This window comes from Physcomitrium patens, chromosome 14, assembly GCF_059467195.1.
Source record: "Physcomitrium patens ecotype Gransden chromosome 14, ASM5946719v1, whole genome shotgun sequence".
NCBI classification, from domain to species: domain Eukaryota; kingdom Viridiplantae; phylum Streptophyta; class Bryopsida; order Funariales; family Funariaceae; genus Physcomitrium; species Physcomitrium patens.
Window position 1 is genome coordinate 2,190,076 of NC_143423.1, and position 21,310 is coordinate 2,211,385.

General features: G+C 37.7%; 1 protein-coding gene and 1 long non-coding RNA gene across 14 annotated transcripts; one reads left to right on the forward strand and one right to left on the reverse strand.

Annotated features, from left to right (window-relative positions):
- Nucleotides 1–238: 238 nt before the first annotated feature.
- On the reverse strand, nucleotides 239–6,710 carry LOC112291572 (uncharacterized). Of its 6 annotated transcripts, none has more exons than XR_012218953.2 (5): nucleotides 4,452–6,702; nucleotides 3,391–3,495; nucleotides 2,003–2,261; nucleotides 1,500–1,764; nucleotides 239–1,328 (listed from the first exon to the last, which is right to left on the reverse strand). It is a non-coding gene; the product is annotated as an uncharacterized LOC112291572 (long non-coding RNA). The 6 variants fall into 6 exon arrangements; XR_012218952.2 differs by having other exon boundaries at nucleotides 239–1,265; nucleotides 4,452–6,701; XR_016506215.1 differs by adding an exon at nucleotides 3,727–4,092 and having other exon boundaries at nucleotides 294–1,764; nucleotides 4,452–6,710.
- Nucleotides 6,711–13,767: 7,057 nt separating this feature from the next.
- On the forward strand, nucleotides 13,768–20,291 carry LOC112291351 (uncharacterized). Of its 8 annotated transcripts, none has more exons than XM_024538619.3 (7): nucleotides 13,768–13,905; nucleotides 15,025–15,472; nucleotides 16,747–16,876; nucleotides 17,303–17,435; nucleotides 17,824–18,026; nucleotides 18,328–18,580; nucleotides 19,514–20,291. In XM_024538619.3, exons 3-7 carry the CDS (start codon nucleotides 16,808–16,810, stop codon nucleotides 19,636–19,638), a joined length of 783 nt encoding a protein of 260 aa, XP_024394387.1. In that variant the 5' UTR covers nucleotides 13,768–13,905; nucleotides 15,025–15,472; nucleotides 16,747–16,807; the 3' UTR covers nucleotides 19,639–20,291. The 8 variants fall into 8 exon arrangements, with proteins under 8 accessions (XP_024394387.1, XP_024394383.1, XP_024394390.1 ...); XM_024538615.3 differs by having other exon boundaries at nucleotides 17,987–18,026; XM_024538622.3 differs by having other exon boundaries at nucleotides 17,330–17,435.
- The last annotated feature ends 1,019 nt before the right edge of the window (nucleotides 20,292–21,310 follow it).

The following is a 21,310-nucleotide window of genomic DNA, read 5'->3' on the forward strand; positions in this document are numbered from 1 at the left end:
GCATTTCTCGAGTTGTGTGAGCAGGTTAGGTGCCTAAATTCAGCTGTCAGAGAACCCCATCCAGAAACACAACAAGCGTCCAACAGAAACAACCGAGATTTCGTGTGCATGTCACTGTATCCACAAAATCTGCACTACCGGTATTTTATACTTTCTCGGTCGGTGTACCTCTTTGTCCAACAATGTAGCCGATCCTCACCTATACGGTAGCTCAAGGTTGGGATTTGAGATTACAAAGGAACTTGAAATTCTAAACCCAGAAACTTCATGGTGCTGCATTGATTAGCGAGATGTTGCATCAAAGATGAGAAACCCTCTGACCTTGCAGAACAGATTGTTTTCCGTTCAAAAGCTGGATTTACAGTCGTAAGCTAATTTTTGTCGACATAACAATACCGCGTCACAAAAATATGATCTGCACAGAAACTAGCCCTTCCGAAACTCAGAAATTACAAGTTCGATTTCACCTACTTCGCTTCACCAACTTCTGCGTCAAATAGGATACCTTGATCTAAAAATAACTTGGGCATTGTCAGACGATATCACTTTTCCAGATCTGACCCATGCTCAAAGTGCATCAAAGTAAATGACTGCTCTCTACAGTTAAGACGCTTCCAAGACATTGAAGTATTTTGAGGTTTACACTAAAAAAAACTGTAATTCTGCATGCACATAACAAATCCACTAATACTGTCAGCAAAGCAAGAATGTGAAAAGATCTCCCTGGTTTAAAACGCACCCTTTAATAGCAAGATTTTGGGGCTATTTCAGAGAAGAAAATGGCAAACACCTCTTATTTGTGGCTGCTTACTCTACCTGAAAAGCACAGTTTACCTCAGATCCTCCGATTGCGGTTGCCTCGTGAATTTTATCTTCGACAACTTATGACTCGACTTGTTTTCCCAGAGTGAGCATTTGTGACTAATGTGTTTTCTTGCTTGGCCTTTATCAGCCAAGTGTAAGATAGACAGGGCTGACCCTGCCTGGTAACTAATTTAAAAGATTACTGGTGATCCTCGGACTACACAAGCAGAAGGTTGCAAGATGATTTCATGGAATCAAACGCTGCAAGTGCACGAGGAGTCGCTGGATAAATCGGCATACTTGAGGCATGGTTCATTTGCTGAGGATTCAAAGTAAATGCGGACAGATTGCCTTGCCTGAAATAAACGTGTTGTCCGGGACACAGAAACGTGTTCCGACTTTAGTAGATCTTTAAAAGAAGTTTTTTCTACGGCCTCGATTACATGTCGCGTTTTTGCAACCTAGACAATCATGGGAATAGGTCTCATGTCATGTCCCAGTGCCATTAATTTAAGAAACCGGACCTGCAAATTAAATGATATGCACCTTACGTCCAGAAGTGCATTCGTCAAATTATGCATAGGACAAACGGAAGAGCAAAAACTAACCAAGACATGAAAGCTGGACATCACTTGAAGTGCTAAAAGATCCGCTTCAGTACAAAATGGTAAATACTATCAATAACGTAGGAATACCTTGAACCAACTCGTAGACCTTGTCAGACACCGCGCTTGTACAAACCCAAAACCGCTTTTAAAAATGTAGAAAGATTCCATGTCCACCAATGATCAGCGAACTTTAGAACGATGAAGGCGGTGGTTTTTAGTGATGGAGGTGGTGGTTTAACCTATTTTTACGGGCGGTTTTGTTCAAGTGTACGACTCGGTTCAGGGGTAAAATGCAAAAACTGCTTTGATCATTTTTATCAATTCAACCACCGCGGCGATTCAATTTTTTCTCCTGGAGCACATCAGCACATCAGAACCTTATTTCTCTACCCAAAACATTTTTTTTTTTCCAAAAAAGAAAACCTGCCCGATATAGCTGAAAACCTTAAGTTGGCGATTTAAGGTATTCTTACGTTATACTGTTGAATATTCCTACGTTATACGTTATACTTACACATCACATGTGCATCATCGCTACTTTACACTTGAAAGGTTGATTTAATACAGTTGCAACATGGTGAGAGCGGAACCTGAAGTCCATGTAAGGGGAAAAGCTTGAGTTGGTCACCGGAAGCTGCCGCATCAGTTTCAACACCAGATGAAAGTTGAGCTGCAGATTGAAACACAGAAATTGATGAAGCACCTGCCAAAGGAGGGTATCATTACAATGGGCCTCACACCTTCCGAGTGCTCATTGCCCACTTCCAATCCTGAATCTCCTTGCTTGCGAAGATGTAGCTCACGAAGCTGACTAATTGAACTTGAGAGGCCTTGTACCGGTGAAACAAACTGCACACATAGTAACAAATTAAAAAACTAAATGAAAAGTAATACAGAAACAATGAGGAGAAGAACATAACCTCCTTCACTCTGTTTCGAGTTCAAATTCTGAGGTTGAACAAACGAAGAAATGACGTAGAACGACTGAGCGTCTAAAGGTGTACTGCCCTGAATCCAGGTGACGCACTATAGTGTTATACTTGTTTGACACGAGTGAATCTCTAGGAAAAGGTAGGGCATAATGACAAACAGCCACTAAAATTGAAAAGGAAACAGACCAAACAAAACAAAAAGAAGAAGAAAAAGCAGACAAGAACTTTGGAAGGGGGCTCAATAGGCAGTACTCTAGTGGCGGTTACAGTGAGGAGAATATTCTAATAATATCAGTGGTATATCGGGAAATTTTCTAGTGATAGCAGAAGGAACATTAAGATTTCGTGATTGCTGTTCTCTTTACTCCAACTACACTGTGGCCCATTAATCTCCACCCTTCTGGCTTCCAGAGAGGGTCCTATCTCCAAGGGCAACTCCTACACTCCACAAAGATTTCGCAATGTGGGTCATTGACAAGCAGTTGATTAGGAATCCTTGAGTGTGTGCCTTGCTTGCAGGAACACATAGAAAAGCTAAAAAAGAGCTCGTCATTTCTCAGTTCTGTAGCAATTTTTTTGTAGTGAAAGAATGATCGCAATCTCTCGACAACCAGCTGTAACCCACAATCAACGAAACGAACACATATGAAATGGCATCTGCACGTTAGTGTGACAATGAGTTATCTTTGTTCCACAACATGGCCAGCTCAACAAGGTCTTAATTAATGACGTATCAAGAGACCTCGAAAAGGAGAGGGATTATGATTTTTGAGCCAAAGGAGAGTAGCTTAATCGGTACATTTGATTTGTTCCTCACAATCTGGAGTGTACTGGACAACACTTACAATCCAAACAGAAGTGGACGAGGTGACAGAATGTGTAGACGCTAACATGCTAAATAAAAGAGGCATAGGATTATGCTGATGCATAACTATAGCTTGAGGGTACGATTTCTTACTCGTGAGCACCTTACACACAGCAAGTTAGTGACCAACAAATTCAAAACATGGAGAGGGCATGCACTATTAGATTACGGAACACAATACCTCTAGAACAGTCGAAGATTTCACTGAGATAGGAAAAGCCTGCATTGAACTCTTTCTAACCCAAACTTTCTTGGCGATACGCTTGAACCGATGCTTGCACAAGATCTGGCATGGGTAAGAAACAGTGATTATTGCTTCCAATCAGTTAAGAGTCGCAAGTGCAACCTGCACTTGAACTACCCTAAACAAACACAGGCTGATAAATCTTCAAATCCTGATCTAGTTTTTGAGTTTTTGACAGAGTTTCCATCACGCTTTTCACTGTCATATGATGACCACCTGTGCAAGAGCCTTCCCATCTCTAAAGTAACCACGTGAAATACGATCTGCACGGACCTGTGAAGCAGGCTCATCATAAACATCACAATCTGTGCGCCAAGACCTATATTGATTCAGGACTAACGTTCCATCTCAACGTGTGACATTCCATCTTCACCTGTACAGCGCTCTCAACTGCACATTCTTCTGTGTTGTGCTGCACTTGGTATTGACAAGCACCATAGCAGCTCACAATTTTCTTTAAAGAACAAAAAACAAAAAACAAAAACTCAAGCATCGCTGTGCCTTCAATTAAATTTTGGAAAATAAACTCAAGTCGTAAAGTCAACGCGTTTTGAATGGTACACAATGACTCAATATCTCTGGAGTCTTGGCATACATGCTGGTGAGAAATAATGGGTGATACAAAGTGGACACCGATTCCTGTTCCAAATTTTACAAATCTAATGAGAAAGTGTCTAAATCTGAGGAGGAAGAAGCAGAGGTGTGAGACTGGCATGTAGGACAGTTGCTGCAGAAAGAGTAGCTGCTCGCAAACGCTTTGCAGGCACACATGTGAGCAGTCTTGCTTCAAGTCCGTTACTCATGACCGTGTCCTTGTACCTCCAACATCACATATCCAGTTGCAATGTTCACAGCCGCAAGTGATAACCCAAGTACTTCAAGGAAAGTAACCCAGTAACTAGTTGCGCAGCTGAATTGACCAAAAAATAATATAAAATAAATAAAAATTTGCATTATCTGCTATAAGAATCATTCAGCAGGGTAAATGTGAACCGCACCGTGATGTAATCGACAGGTCAATTCGCAATGTCCTACTCTTTTTCCAGAGCTGCAGTCACTTCTTTGATGAGGTCCTTCGCGTTGCCATTTACGTCGTCCTGTGATCTTTTGCCGACAAAACTGACTGAAACATCATGTCAGGGATAACAGATGTGGGTTGATGATCAAATAAGTAGCCCCATAAAGAGACGTCGTAACTGGTGATGCTTTACCGAGTTGCCGAATTGCCGAATTTCTACACAGCTAGAGCTATGCTTCAGGACGATTACTTACAGAACGAAGTGAAGTTAGGAAAGGGGAAGGAGAAGCAGCAGGTGTAGAGAAGCGCGAGATCACGTTACTCAGTTTAACCCAAATGTATCTCTTACACAGCTCTACGCCACGGGGTGACCTAATTGTCCCATCAATATGACAACACTGCAACTCCGCTGTGGCCCAACACCTACGTGTGTAGGTTTTTTCATGGACCTGAGGAAAGATTAGCGGACAACGATGAATATGGATGGACTGCGCTGCCATAAAGTGTTGCCAGAAACCCAAATCGACTTTCACATAGAAACAATCAAATTGCAGCAAAAGAAAAGGGAGTCAATTCTGTCGAGAAGATGTGTACTCAGCAGAAAACACCCGGATTCGAGCAGAAGACCCAGCAATTGGCAGCTTCAAGGTGGCACATATTATGTGCAATGAAGTCATATGCAAGGATCTAAGAGAGTGGATGTCTGGCACATGAGTGGCACCCCCACTCCTCAAAGCTTATTGTTGCAGATACATGAGCAATCAAGCGGACGAAGAAATTCAGAACTGCAATAAACAGGGGCATGCTATTAAGATTATAAAAATTAAAAATTAAAAAAATAGAAAAAAAAAATCCAACGAGGTTATTGCGGATCTAGACACGCTTAACAAACGCTGTGTAAAACCAAGATCGTCCAACTCACCGAAGGCGTCGTCTACTGCCTATGGAAGCCAACTACTTATCCCTCATTAATGGTGAGCATTTAAGACGACTCGATTCAGTCAAAAGTTCCATGAGTGAAAAATAATCACAATCGCTACCTAACATTCTATCGAAGAAGAAACGCCGACCATGAAGTGAAGAAAACACAAGCCGAAATAAACACAAGCACACACACATACACAAGTCAACCGAATGATGACCTTATCAAATGTTTTAAAGCATGCTAGCAGTCGCATTGAATAGGTACTGGACAAAATGTTGAAACAACAGATTGCAAGCCATCACCAGAAGATAAACCTCACCACAGTCAGCGTATTCACACAACCGCAACAGCAGCAAACTCTACACGGATCTAATGTCAGAAGATAATAACGCCGTAAAGAACTTGTTCCTGCTTCGAGTGTCAGAACATCAACAGATCATACACGTCAGAAAAATGGTCTTCCCCAGATTTGATTCACGTTCCGCTCTGAGCGCCTTCTAATCTGCTTGTAAATTGTGGATATGTTTCAAACAGAAACTGCTGGAGATTTTGAAACGCAGCATCCCAACTCATGAACAACTCATCAGCAACTCTCTTTCTGCGTCCTGGAGCCATGACCTTGGCCTTGAAAGTTCACCAAGAGACATGCAACACACTCTAACATATCAATCTTCCCGTTCAACTACCGCATGCACAGACACAATCGTATGGGCACAACAACACCACCAACAACGCAAGCATGGATTTCAGTGCCAAGAGATTATCCACAGGGGGCACCGTCGCCATGAAAACCGCCACCCTAACTGCAGCGCCGCGCGGTTGCGACGCAGTCTGAACACCACCATCGCCATCTGAAGCTTCAGGTTGAAGTTCATCTTCGACCCACGTCGTTCTGATCAGCCTCATTCTGCAACCCCAATTCATGAAAAACCTGAACCGATAGCTTGATTTGCTTCAGCTGTGTGTTGATTTGCCACCAATTGCTTGCTACTCAGTTTCGGAAAACTGGATTGTTCCACACATGCAAATATAAACCCTTAAATGATCAAAGACTCCATTTTTCCGTGCATGTTTGTGTCAAGACTTAGCTGCACATATCTGATGGCTGAGTGCGAGTTTTTTTCTTAAGAAAAACGGCTTTGATGTGGGTCATTTATTTGGATGGTCCGATCATTAAAACTTGCCAACTTGCTGTATGAATGAAGTGGTAACAGTTCTGGATTTTTAGGTGTAAAATAACTATAGTTTTATGGGGTTGAACTGTGGAGCTTCAATGTTGGTGATGAGCTGCCCTTTTGAATTTAATTGTTCTCCTTATTTTAGGATTGGTTATGTTTTGAGAAAAAAATTAATGGTTATCAACAAAAGTGTTGTTACAAAAATGTCTCCTCTCATGGGAAGATGAAAATATTACATAGGAAACCATTTGTCCAAATTTTCTGTTGCCATTGTACTTTTTTATTTGCTCCATGGATATGTATGTGTTTGGAAGTATGTGTATATGTATATATATACTAATTTATTTATTAATTGAGAGGTGGGGGGGGGGTTTGGCAATTGCTTACAAGTGTATGTGTTATTTTTAATTAAAATGTTTGCAAATGTTTATAAAAAATCCTTAATGAATGAATTGAGTTACATTGAAGCTTGTTTTTTTTTTCATGCAACATACAAATTGAAAACTTGCTGATATTTTGTAGACATTTGTAAATAATAAAATAATAAAATAAAAATAAAAACATTTGATGTTAAAATCCATTTCTCTTTTAATTTTTTTACTTTTTAATTTTGGGGAATGGGCACGAAATTATGACATGCATAAAACAAATATTTAAATCATACTCTATATGAATATATGAAAACATGTGCAGGATATTATCTAGTTCACCTGATTTTGATTTTTATGTGGTACAAAAGATAGGGATCCAGCTGTGAATGTCCTATTTATTATTTTAAATATAAATATGTACAGATATATATATATATATATATATATATACTACAATGCGACAACCAGTATATGTACAATAGAATACAAAAAATTGTGTAATCAGCATTTCTTTGTGCTTCAAAAACATCAATAAACAAAGTTCAAAGTAAAATTCAAAAACTTATATTTTTACTATTAAGATCCAAATAAACACAAATTTGCATGCAACGATGTGTTTTTAGAGAGAAACAAGTTTTCAAAGGTTCTATAAAGCATCATTTAAAAAGATCATGCATGTGTTTTTATTTATATTTACATTTGAATGTTATCATTGTCAATTTCAACATACTCGGACAAGAAACACGTTTTTGAAGGTTCTATAGAGTACTATATAAAAAGAATGTGTATGTGTGCATGGATTGCATTGGAATATAATCATTGCCAATTCTAACATTGTAAATTGGTGGGGTGGCCATGCTTATATACAAAGTATGTTTATTTTTGTAGTGTAATTAGCAATAAATGACACAAGTAAGAGGAGTCTTTTAGCCTTGCAATTTTCACATCATATATGACTTAAGAATAACAAAGTAAAACCCAAAAATCACTACAAGAATCCAATAGCAAAATAATAGCAATGTACTGTGCAATTAGAATACAAAACTGTGCTACATTGTTGTAAAACTTTGGTTGTATGGAAGACTTTGCATCTGGTTTGACATACATTTGACAAAAAATATTGAAGTTTTACAATGTGGCATGAAAAATAGTTTTAGTTGCATGATGGCTCTGATCTCAACAAGACAGGAAATTGCTTTTCAAACCATGACACTGAAAACAATGCCACAATTTTACTTTGAAGTATTGCATTATTATTTATCTTAAAATCTTTAAGTTATTATCATTATTTTTATTATTATTTTAAGTGGTGTGGTTGAGCAGTTTACAATGTACTGTTTTCAACACAAGATCAAAACCAAATTACAAGTGTAAAATGCACAACTTTAAAGATACCATATTGATAAAATACATAAAAACAGTAAGAGCATTATAATAAAAATAAAAAAATAAAACCATCCAGAATTCTATTATCAATTGTATACAAAAAATTAGATAAGATTAGAAATCAGTAAAAAAATTAAGTAAAAACTCAGTTAGATACCATTTAATTTATTGTGTTTTCTATGTTACAATCAGCAGTAGGAGATTCATCAAATTCACAATTTGAACTCCATGCTCACCGACAAACCAAACCAACAAAAAAAAAAAAAAAAAAAAAAAAAAAAACCACATGTATTCTATTTCCAAAGGTTTCCACCCTTCACATGGCAATAGTATCAAACTATTATTTTGTAATGCCATGGTGAGGATATATATATATATATATATATATATACGTTGGATATAATAATAATAATAATAAATTTTATTACTATCATAATAATTTAAAAGGAAAGTAAAAAGAAGGGTCACAGATGTCTGAAATGCCCACCTGTGGAATCAAAGCCAGTTATTAGTTGACTTGAACCCTAGACCCTCGCCACGTCAGCCAAATGCTCTTCAATGCTACTACACAGAAAACCATAAAAAAAAAAAAAAAAAAAAAAAAAAAAAAACGCCAGATGGAGTCATGCAATCCTTTGCCTCTGTTTGTTTATTTGTTTACTTATTCTCTTCTCTTCCCCCCCCCCCTTTTTTTTTTTTTTTTTTTTTTTTTTTCCTTTATCATTTATGGGTTCATTTGTTATATATATATATATATATATATGTGTGTGTGTGTGTGTGTGTGTACCCCATAATATGGGATACAGTTTTAGATGGTTTCATAACAATTGTTTTACATTAAACAAATTTGTTATTCATTAGAAGAGCTTGTTTGTATCTATTACCATAATTGAGCACTTACCACAACTTACAACGTAGATTTTTTGAGTACATTTATGAAAATATAAAATTTTATCTTTTATTTTGACCGTTATGAGATTATTGTCATATGTTTAACCTTGTTTATATCAAGCAAGTATTATAAAATTGCAATAAATCATAATCTTTTAATTTTACAATACTAGTCTTCTTTTAATTCTGAAGAACAAATCATTAATAGAAACAGGAATGGATATTCAAATTAACTTTTCTGTTGAACTGATACTCATACTTTAAAATAGTTTACAGCAACATTAGCTGATTCTGTTTAGTATTAAATTATTTTTATAGTTTTATTTATTATTTTGAAATTTAAAACTGTATTTCAAAATTACAAAATAGCTCAAACACGAATTTAAAGAATATATGTTGTTAATCATAAACATCTTTTTAAATTAAAACCTTTTTTTTTTATGTTTTGTAATTATAAAACATAAGAAAAAATGAGCACAAATAAATACATCCTATAGGGCATTTCAGAACTGAAATTAATTGTAACATTATAACACTTCGAATTAGAATATTGTGTGTTGTTATTATTTTAATATGATCATTTTTATAATTTTATTTTTAATCTTTTCAGAGTTCTAAATTATTCTTTGTAGTTTATTATATATCATTCATTTACTTTACATAAAATTTGAAAAATAAAACTTGATATCAAAATTTTGTACCAACTCTTAGTACCAACTTATGATATTTTTAGTGCTGTTATTTTGGTAAAATTAATAACGGATTGATTGATGAAATATTTCTGGTATTTAAATTTTAAATTTTAAATTAAATTTTATAATGATATCAATTTTTCTTATGATGTTTTAGATCTCAGCTCGATTTTTAATTTGTTTCGAGAAATATTGAATTTAGTTAAATTTAATTGATATTTCCTATAATAAAACTCAACAACAATTATTTTCTAAATTCCTATAAAATTAAATTTTAGACTTCCAAGCAACAACGAGATTTTTAAATATATATATATATATATATATACACACACACACACATATAACAGTTAATTCGTATGTTGGCCAATTATCTACTTAAATCTTATTGATCTGATTTGGTTTCGATTTATTTTGCACACAGATTCGTACAACATTTTTTACTATTTAAAAACTCTCTTTAATTCTCACCAAGACCGTAGTTTTAATATTTATACAATTTAACAATAAATTATTGCGCAACATTCTTTTAAGAATGCTGCATAATCACACTGTTTTAGTTTCGTTTTAATTTTTAATATATATATATATATATATATATATATATTCCATCAAGCCATGTACATCTTAGCAGCTTAAATATATCTACCAACTTAACAGTAAAACTACACTCTGCACATGCCTATACATACACTATATATTCATTATTATTTTGTACTTTAATTGCATTCGTTTGCCAAGTTATAAACTCTTTGAACATAATGCAATGTTCTAGAACTTACAAGCTTATTGAAAATTTTCTAATTCATCTTAAATAACAACTTTCAAGGATATTTAGACATAAATATAGTCACTTATTCAAATACTACACATTGTAATGTTATTAGATCAAAATGTTCAAAAATCATGTACATTTGATGTTAAAAAACAGATAAAACATGTATTTTACCAAAATTTGTTTCCATCAGTTAATGTTTTACAATAACTTACAGAATTTTTGGACTATTTTATATCAAACATTGAAATCTAAAAACATTAAAAAGATTACAGAAATTATAATTTACAAGTAAATAAATTTCATTTAAGTAAAAAAATATTTTAAGAAAATTTTAATCTTTATGATAAATTATTATCAATAGTAACTTGAAGATTACAATTCTATTAAAATTTCCAACATTTAGTATCGAATCAGTATAAGATTAATTATGAAAGTACTAAATTACCTAAAAAGACTGCCTAACATTTTCGTCAAAAATAACAACTGTTAGATCTTTGTACGAATTCTATGTTATTTTATAAATCAAGTTTTTTTAACATAAAAATAAACATGAAGTTTTACATTTTAAGTTTTAAAATGAGTTTTCTTATATAAATTATTATAAAATTGTTTTTTATTTATGATTATATAATATTATCAATTAAGTCTTATCCTTTGTTAATTTTTTTTATTCATGGTTAATTTTATATAAGAAACTTATTAGTCTTTGTAATGTTAAATTATTTTAATTATTTTTAAACCATTAGTGTAAAATTATTACAAAACATGAAATAAAATAAATCTATTGTTTGGATATATATGATTTTAATATAAAATATCGTTTATAAATTTAATTATTAAGCATTGGATAGTTTATTTTATGGAATTTTATGTTATTATCTATTGTTTAAATGTTGCTTAAATAATATCAAATTTAACTTTTTTTTCCTTTTCCAAAAAAGACTTTACAATAAAAAAGTATGAGGTTTGATATTGTTATTTTCAAAAGAAGTATTAAAAATCAAAGTAGATTTAGAACTGCGAATGAAGTGTATAAAGATGACATATGTATTTACAATACTAATGATAAACTAAAACATTTTTTTTTTGTAACTAATATATTAGTTACGAGTTTTCAAACTTTTTAATGATTGTACATTACATCTTATTATTCGAAATAACAAACATGATTAGAAAGTTTTTATTTAGATGTCTGCTGAGTACCAATAGTATCTTTTTATTTATTTATAGTTTTTGTTATTGATTTTTAAGTAATATTATTCAAAAAATATATATAAATCTCAATTTATTTATGTATATTATTTTTGTAAAACTTCATAACCATCATTTGACATATACAACAAATAATCATTCCCTTTAAATGAATCAATTTATAGGATTTAATACATAATCTAACAATAAAATATTTTTCTAAAATAATTTGTGTTTGTACACTACAAATACAAGGCATTCATTTAAATCTTATTGTTCTAATAGTGTTCTATCTGGAAAGATTTGAAGGACCTGTGTTTTGATTGAAAGTTTTTAAAACTATGTTGTATTAAAACTCAATAGCACCCTTATTAGAAACCACAATTTTGTTTAGGCCTACAATTTGTACCATTTTTTTTTTTCAAAATCAGAATCATAATTTTTTGATGTTTGTGTTAACATGTATATATGTATGTATTATTTTATGTATATATATATATATATATATATATTTCGAGTGATAATTAAAATTACTGTGATAAATATTTTAATGTTATCTCTGTTATGTATATATATATATATATGTACATATTTAAATATATATGTTACTTTAAGCAAATACAATTGTTAAACATATTTTGAATTTTAAGTCATACTTGCATATTTTATTTTTTATATTTGAGTACATCATTGTGATGATCTAAGTTACTTATTACTTGCTTATTAAACAAATGAAAAAATTATCGAGTTGTGTGTGGGAGAGACTGCAGGCACACAAGCTTGGACACAAGCGCGGGAGTTCGATGTGTCATTCCCGCGTGAAAATGCCCGCCACGCAAGCGTGTGAGGGGGATTCATAGTCATCATGGAGGTTAAGGGGGAATGCCCAACTCGACAATATCCCACAAGGTGGTCAGCTGAGGTGGCATAGGGGAGTGGGGTCGGGGACCCCCACCACCACCACCTCCGTTACCTCACTTTTCCACCACCTCTAAATCCAATATGGGCCTCGGAGTTAGTTGCTAGCTATAGAGAGAGACAGAGAGACAGAGAGCTCCCCGAAGCTGGACACCACGGGCGCCGGAATGGAAGGAAGCAGCGACCCGAAACCCGTCGAAGCAACTCACTCACTCACTGCCTGCTAGCGACCTCGCGTACACGCGAGACCAGAGAGTGAGAGAGAGAGAGAGAGAGAGAGAGAGAGAGCATGGGCAGACGGGGAAAGGAAGAAAGGGAGGGAGAAAGCGAGACAGAAGAAACAAGAGAGAGGGAGGGGGAAATCTTATCTAGCTCGCCAGGATGGCACACTTATCCTATCCACTACAGAAGCAGGCTGCGGGAGGGCACGCCTTCCGATCCGAATCCGACGGACTAGAACCGAGAATGAGGGGCATCTTGTTGCGACTTATCGGGTGCCAGCACTGCGCGCCGACTTCGTTGCAGCCGCAGTGGGCCTGCATCCTTGCGGGTCCCAGTGCTCTCATCCGCATTGCCAGGCAGGTCATTGCCACACCCGTCGTCATGACCTGGCCCCGACCCGACCCGGGCATAGATGACCCTGACCCACCCACGCACCCACCCGCCCAGCCTGGCGCGGTGGCAGGGTTACTGCGAAGGGAGAGTGGGAGAGGATCCATCCCCCTGCCTGCCTAGTCCAGCATTCGCTCTGGGCCCGCGATTCTCTGCGCGACGTTCGCTACCCGTGCTGGCTGGGGCACCCGTGCGTCCGGCGTGGTGGTGGTGGTAGTAGTCTCCTGAGCGGGGATGGGGATGCTGCCTGCTGCTGCCCCATCGAGGAGGAGGAGACCCGGCCTGCGCACGAGAGAGCGACAGAGACGGGGCTTTAACACTTTCCGCTGTGGCAGCAGCAGCAGCAGCAGCAGCAGCACTGTTACTTGTTTTCGACTGCTGTGTGTGTGTGTGAGAGAGAGAGTGTGTGTGAGTGAGAGATTGAGAGAGAGTGAGGGAGAGAGAGTGCGGCGTGTGTGAGAGTACCTGGTGTTGTCGTCGTCGTAGACCAAGGTATGGATTATGGCAACTCCATAAGCGTCGTTACGGATTCTTTCTAATCTTATTCTTCGAGTCGAGTGTGTCTGTGTGCCAGTGGAAGAAGAGGTGTCCTTGTTTTTATTTTTGTTATTTTTGTTTTTTGTTTTGTTTTTTTGGTTTTCTTCCCCCTGAGGTCGCTTGCGCTGTTTTTTTTTTTTCTTCTTTCGAGCCCGTTTGAGTCGCGCGTGTGCGACGAGTTTTTTTTTTTTTTTTTTTTTTTTTTTTTTTGTTTTTCTTTCCCTCCTGGCTGTGTTCTTCGATCTCGAAGATTTTTTTTTTGATATGCTTTTGTAAGTGTTCGTGTCGTTTTTTCCTGCTGAGGCGAGCCTTCGATCGCGAGCTTGGATTCTCAGAGTGGTGACAAGGAGTGTTGGTGTGGCTCGTTTTGCGTAATTTCGACGCTCTCCTCACTCCTGGTGGTTGTACCAGGAATGGTCTGAGTAGTATGCAAAGGCCGGGTATTTGAGGAAGGCTGTCCGCAACTCCTCTTTGTCTCGCAGCACTTTATGCCGATCCTTGTACGGGTTTCGTGTTCACTGTCTGTCTGATCGGGTTTTAATTTCGGTTCACTTGGCTTGGGTGAGAGAGACACGTCGGAGGAGATTTGTTGGACCGAGTGTGGCTTGGATTTCTCAGTGGCCCCTTGGTGTCCCTACTCGTATCCCTCCTCCGATGGCTCAACCTATGAGGTTTTGGTTTGCTTCTTCTAGGGACCGTTTTTTGCGGTATCACGAAGAGAAGCGGAAGTGTTTTACGTTTTAAGTCCAATAACTAGAACACCGCTCATTCCTCCTTTTGATCGTCTAGGTCCGCAGAAGTTGACATAGCTTCTTTCGGCGTCGAGTAGTCCGTAGTTCGCAATAGCAACTTTCGCAGTTTGAAACTGTGGAAGATTTTTTTTTTTTTTTTTTTTTTTTTTTTTAACCTTTATTTTTTGATTTATTTCTAAGCACTGATTTTCCCATTTCCAGCCTTTTGCTTTGGAAGATTGTGAACTCCGAGTTGATTTTTGAGCGGAGCTCGGTGTGCATGTCGCACATGTTGCTAAATTACTACCTTCGGAAGTTGACAACGTTCGTTGTGCTGTTGCAGCTCCAGGGGGCTCCGCATATTGTCTACAAGGAAACCATGTCCACCGGAGAATAAATAGTGAATCCTGAAAGATCACAAGCATTCTTTAATTCAGTCTCTAACAAGGAAATCTTGAAGGACTCGAGGAGTCAGGAGTTGAGGATCTCGTGCTGATCATTCTCTGACGGGTTGTACAGGCAGTTAGAGTCCTCCAGACTGTATAGTACATCAAATAATATCACATAGAAGAACGCCTGCCATGGCCCAGCAGACAGGTGGGGGTGGGACAGGTTCAGGCGCTTTGGGAAACCAGTTTGGCGATACTACTTTCACGAAGGTGTTCGTAGGCGGGCTAGCATGGGAGACGCAAAGAGATACCATGCGTCGTCATTTCGAACAGTTTGGTGACATATTGGAAGCTGTGGTTATCACGGATAAAAACACTGGCAGATCCAAGGGCTATGGCTTTGTGAGTACTCCCTTGTCACAGGACCTTTACTCTCAAATAACCTGGGGCTTTGTTTCTTTCGCGGTGACTGGCGGATCTTTTGTTTTGTTGAAGAGCTACTATACTGCCTGCTTATCGAGCCCGATGCAACACCTTATTAAAACGCAGGTGACTGGGCTGGAATGATAGACAATGCCCGCATCGATCGCATCCTATTGGATCGGCACTACGATAATTATCTGTAGAAGAAAAAGGCTTGTTCTGAAACCATTTAATGGTTTACTGTCAAAGAAGACTCTCGATACCAATAAGTCCCTATCTGAGTCTCATCTTCTTTCAGATATTGGACTTGGCGTTTATACGTAGTCTCCATGCTGTATCTAGGTACTAGTTGGGTATGGTGGTTTTTCGTCTGCATACGCAGCTGTGTACTGCACAACTTTCCTCATCTTCAGTTTTAATATTTCCTCCACGCAACTAAGCTTTTTCGTATCCTCCTCAGTCTTCTAACCGTCGACTGAAAAACGCACGCTTAGACGTTGACCTACTACTGTTCGTGTCGCGGTCTTTATTTTGAAAGCAGGAAGTTTTACAGCCGTTTAGAAGCGACTCTGGTGTTTAGAACGTAATAATGCTTCCAATGGATTGGGGCGTTTCTACAGCAGCCTAGGGATCAAGTGAAAACGTACATTTTCATTTGAGAAAGGGGCTTTTTCTTTTGACTTCGTAATATAACCAGGTCCATCGTGCGATAAAACTCGTTTCATCCCAGTCTTTGTTTTCCGCAAGTGCAGAAGTTTAAATTCCCCCGACTCCCCCCGACTACATTTATGTCCTTGGCTTTGTTTTGAGGACGAAAATCAGTCCTGTATCGTTCTTTTCGTGTGGAGGAAACAAATAGTGATGCACATTCTCGATCTGTTACGGTCTTCCGGGCTAGATTGGTGGTGGGAGAATGGATGCAGACTGAGAACAACGCTATGAGTTGGACCCGCTGAAGGATTCGGAGTCTGCATTGTTTTGGAGACGCATGCAGGCATGCGACTTATATAGGTAGTCATGAGTGAATATCTTTACGCCCATGAGAACCCGGCTGGTAGAGATGTCCAATCGCCAACGAAATTATTCTAATTGTTCACGTTTGGACGATCAGTGGTCGAAGCTGGAGTTACAGGGAGAGCAAGCGTGTGGGTTCATATAGATTCTAAGGATACAACCCTGTCTTCACTGGTACGACTGTACTTAAACAGCTGTATAACTCCTGCAATGACTGAGACAGTGCTGTGTTCGTTCAGGTTACCTTCAGGGATTCAGAATCAGCAAAGAAAGCTTGTGAAGACGCTACCCCAATTATAGATGGTAGAAGAGCCAATTGCAATTTGGCCTCTTTGGGCGCTCACCGCCATCGTCCTCATGGGCAGCATGGTATAACCAACTGACTCTATTTACACACTTTTTATTTGCAACTTATATTTTTTGAATGTTTTTCGGGGAAGGTTTGTTTGTGTTCAGTAAAATTCCTAAGCCTGATCGTGCAGGACAGATATGTTAATTAGTTGTGTATTAGGTTTAAATCTCATTACAGTCCTGCTCTCGTAAATGTTGGTTACAACGCGGCATTCTGTATTAAAATTCTATGAATAGAGAGTTTGCTGTCCCCGTGGGTACTCACAAACACGATTAAGAGTGACTTCGTTGGCTCAGGATCCTGGGCTATAGTTTGATTGTCAACTTACTGGGTTCTCTCAGAAACTAGGGTGAAAAGCTAGGGGTATCACATTGTACCTTAAGGTGCAGATTAAAATCAGGAGTTGAGATAAACTGACGAGGACAATTTCTAATCCACCTCAGGCAATCGATTTCGACCGGTTCCTGCAGGCCCTCAGCAGGGAGGGCCCGGTTTCACTGGTGCTGGATCATTTCCCCAACCTGGTTCGCCTTACGGTCATCCATCGCCAGGAACATTTTATCCTCCTTTCGGCGGGTATGTTATCCAATGCACAATATTGTTATACGTACATCTTGTGTGTTGCTCTTTATTGGTAAACAGTATTCTGAAAAGATTGAACAGTCATTTATTCTTTGAGTTGCAAGCACTTTTTTTCGTGCCTCTTTGTTTGATTTTAAAGGATTAGGATATAATTATTTACAGCGATTGGGATCGCTGGCTGGAGAATGCAGTAGCTTCGTTTTTCACTAAGGCCCATGTTTGCTGATGTAATACCAAGCCGAGGCTTTAGCTACAGCGAAGTCGCGTATCCTCCGTTTGGTCCTTTACTTGTTTTCGGATCTTAAAAGCATAGTTTGAGCGATGGTTAATTATGGGTTGTATGGAACGAGGACACTTAACCCTCTGTGTCTAACCACTTCAGGTGCTCTCGCATTGATATATGTTGTAACACAAGGGCAGTCTCGGAAGCTCTTCATGATACCTTTCATTCTGCACAAATGGAGAACAACGGTGCACTCCGCTCATAGCCGCAAGGCAAAGGCTGGACCTAATAGAGATCTCTGTGTGTTTGTCTGTTACATCAGGTATCCGCAATACCCTCAAGACTACGCTAGCTATCCTCCGGTGCGTGTATTCCTTCAACTCTTTCTACGGTGTTCTGCATGATGGCGTTTTTATAGAATACGGGACTTGGAGGGCTGGATCTATATCCTCGACATTACCTTCATCCGTCTATATTGGGGTTAAACAAGAAAAAAAGAAAAAAGAAAAAGAAAAAGAAAACTTATTAATTAGAACCTTCCCGCCAGCGGAGTAGGCCGCGGTACATTTTGTGCAGTACAAGTTGTACATGTTTACGGACAGACTCAGTGCGCCTTGGAATTCATTGCATACTCATTATTACCTCGTCTGTGCTGCTCCGCAGAATTTGTTTCAGTATGGCGCTCCACAGTACCCACAGATGTATGGAGCACCTGGTGCTATTAGTCCTGGATCAGGTCCCGTGTATCCTTATGGATCCTTCACGACTCAACCGCTACAAGGAGGCCCTATTTATCCCGGCACGCAGTATGGTTTTCAAGCACCACAGGTGTATGGTCCTGCTGGTGCCGGTTTGTCACCTTTGACCTCAGCTTATGGCGGCTCAGGCACCCTTCCCACATCGACACCTACAGGAGGTACAGCCGCCCTTCTCACTTAATCTGGTGCGAAGTGCACCATTCGTTGACTTGAGAATCCGTCCAATCATGTGACCGTAGTTGTAGTTTACTAATAGTCGTTCTCAGAATGTTTTACTGTTGCCCAGTGTGTATGGCGGTGCACATAAAATTAGTAGTCGCGGTGTTGCTGTTTCCAGCTTAGTATTGAACGCCGGTTGCACACTTGTCTACGCCCGGTTGACCGTATTACCCAGGTGTTGGTCTTCAAGTCCTAATTTCTTCTATGTTTTTCTTGTTCCAAATCTTACAAGTCAATTTTGTTCAACAGACAGCGAAATTGGGTTGTTGCAGTGGCAAGCTCTAGAGCATCAATCAACTTTGACTCCCGCCTCTGCAACGTTACCCCATCTTGAAACTCTCAAAATAGCCCAATGACGGGTCTAGCCTTAGTATCTGTCTCGTTCTAGGATGTCAAATATTGTGAATTAGATCCATTAAGAGGAAAGAGTCATTCAACCAGATAGATAACCTTAAACTTACCCTACTTTCTACAGTCAAGCATTTGTTAGTCTCTATTACTGTGATGATGCTAGGTGTACAAGATAGGTTAGGGCTGTAAATTTTAGAGACGCTGCAACATTGCTCATCATTTGGGGCTCACCATCTCGGGCTCTCTTTTGATAATTAAGAGGATTGTTGTAAAAGCACATTCCGAAACACTTTCCATGAGCACTTTTTTGTTACGCTGTACCTCGGCGCACCAGCAAGTGGGTTTTGATTTTCAACGTACTCTCTCAACGAGATGTACGGAGGCCATACTTGCGTCTGCTACCTTCTTAGTCCTTCATAGTTGCTTGTTGCTGCATGGTAGCTGGCATGCCAACCTGGAGCTGCAAGTGGCGGTTTGTTTTAGTGAAGGAATTGAAAAGTTGAGGGATTGGTTGTGGGCAGGTGTATCTCCTAGTCTATCTGCTGGACAAGTAGCTGGGCAGGTCTCTCCACAACAGTATGCATTGCCAACAGGCTCGCAGCAACAATACTCTAGTGGAGGCGGCTCGGAGCAACAGTCCGGTTAGCTCATGTTCGCAAGAACCTTTGTTGACAGGAACAGGGAGAGAATAGGCGAAGGAATCGGTCAGGGAGCAAATCAGATATACACGCTAGTCGTGGCCTGACCTGTGAATGCTCCAAATTTGTGGTAATGTCGGGTCTACTAAATCCTGAACTCCTGCATAAACTAGTTGCCCTGCCTCGGGAAAATCTAAGTCCTAATCCTACTCTTCAATCCTCGCTCCCTTCCACATGTCTTGTTCATTTTCCTCCCCACACTCTATTGACTTGTACTGCTATTCTAACAACTAACTTTTCACTCTTAAACTATGCACTGAGGTCTATAATTAAGCCCTTCCCTCAGTGTAGATCAATCATCCTCCACTGGTTTCTTCACCCTCAGGGCGGTTCGATCCTCCTTTCGTTCTCTCAACAGAGTTCGGTTGTATTCTCAAGGATTGGCATGACTGTGGTTGGTGTGAGATTCAAGCAACAGCTGGAAGTTTTTCCCTTCTGCACCGATGAGGTAGGAGCAGACATAAACAGGATAAACTAGCAGCCGCAGAATGCAACGAACCTTCGGGATTGTCCGCACTCCTGGTTTTGTGATTTTATTGCATCGCTAAACGCATTCGATGCATCGTTAATGCATTACACTGCCATCATCCTCTTTCCGACACTTATTCCCTCCCCCACTTTTAACTTGTTTCCCTGAGTTGTTTTTTTCTAGTCTATATCTGCAGCTCGTATGCTCTTATTATCGTCCATTTCTAAGTTTATCATGTAGCATTGTGGCTGTACATAGTAAAATATGAAATATTAATTGATTAATATATATATATATATATATATATCAATTAATATTTCATATTTTACATTGTGTTAGATTTTTTATATATTTTTAAACATACAAAACTCAACTTTTATGGAAGTTTGTACTTTTTAAAACTTTAGAGAATCTAATTTAAATTTAACACCCAAGCAGTATTTAATTCTCTCTTTGTTTAACAAACTTGGATTTTTTTTAGTGTTTTTGTGATGCAAGTAAAATTGCAAATTATTATCACTTGAGGCTGAATGTATAATCCATCTTTAGATAAAGCATTGGCATTAGTTATCATTGTTTTATTTTTACATAGACAAAGAATATTGTAGCAAATACATTTTTCTTCATACTATATATATACATATATACATACATTAATTTAATAAATTTAAATATTTTTGATATAGAAATATTTAATTGAATGCAACTTAAGTAATATATTTATTTATTCAATCAAATATATAAAAAATTGATCAAATATTTTTACTTTTATTTCCATAAACTTAAAATTTTTTTTTGGCGAAAGTAATAGTTAAGATTGAAGGTATTTAACATTATTTTATTCAAAAGATTTTTTTTACAATTTAAACACTTTGTGTGGTAATAATATGTCTTTTTCCATTAACTATCAAGTAGAATCATTTCTATTAATCAATATTTTATTTAATTTATCTAAATTCAAGATCTATAGCATTATAGCAATTTAACTTGAGTTATTTTAAATATCTTAAAAACGAAGTATAAATATCCATTCTTTATTTGGATTTTACTTCTTTTTTATTATTAAATTACAGCCTCATAGATACAATATGTTGTATTTGATTATTAAATAATTAACCAATTAATTAATTAAAAAAATTCATTAACTTTTA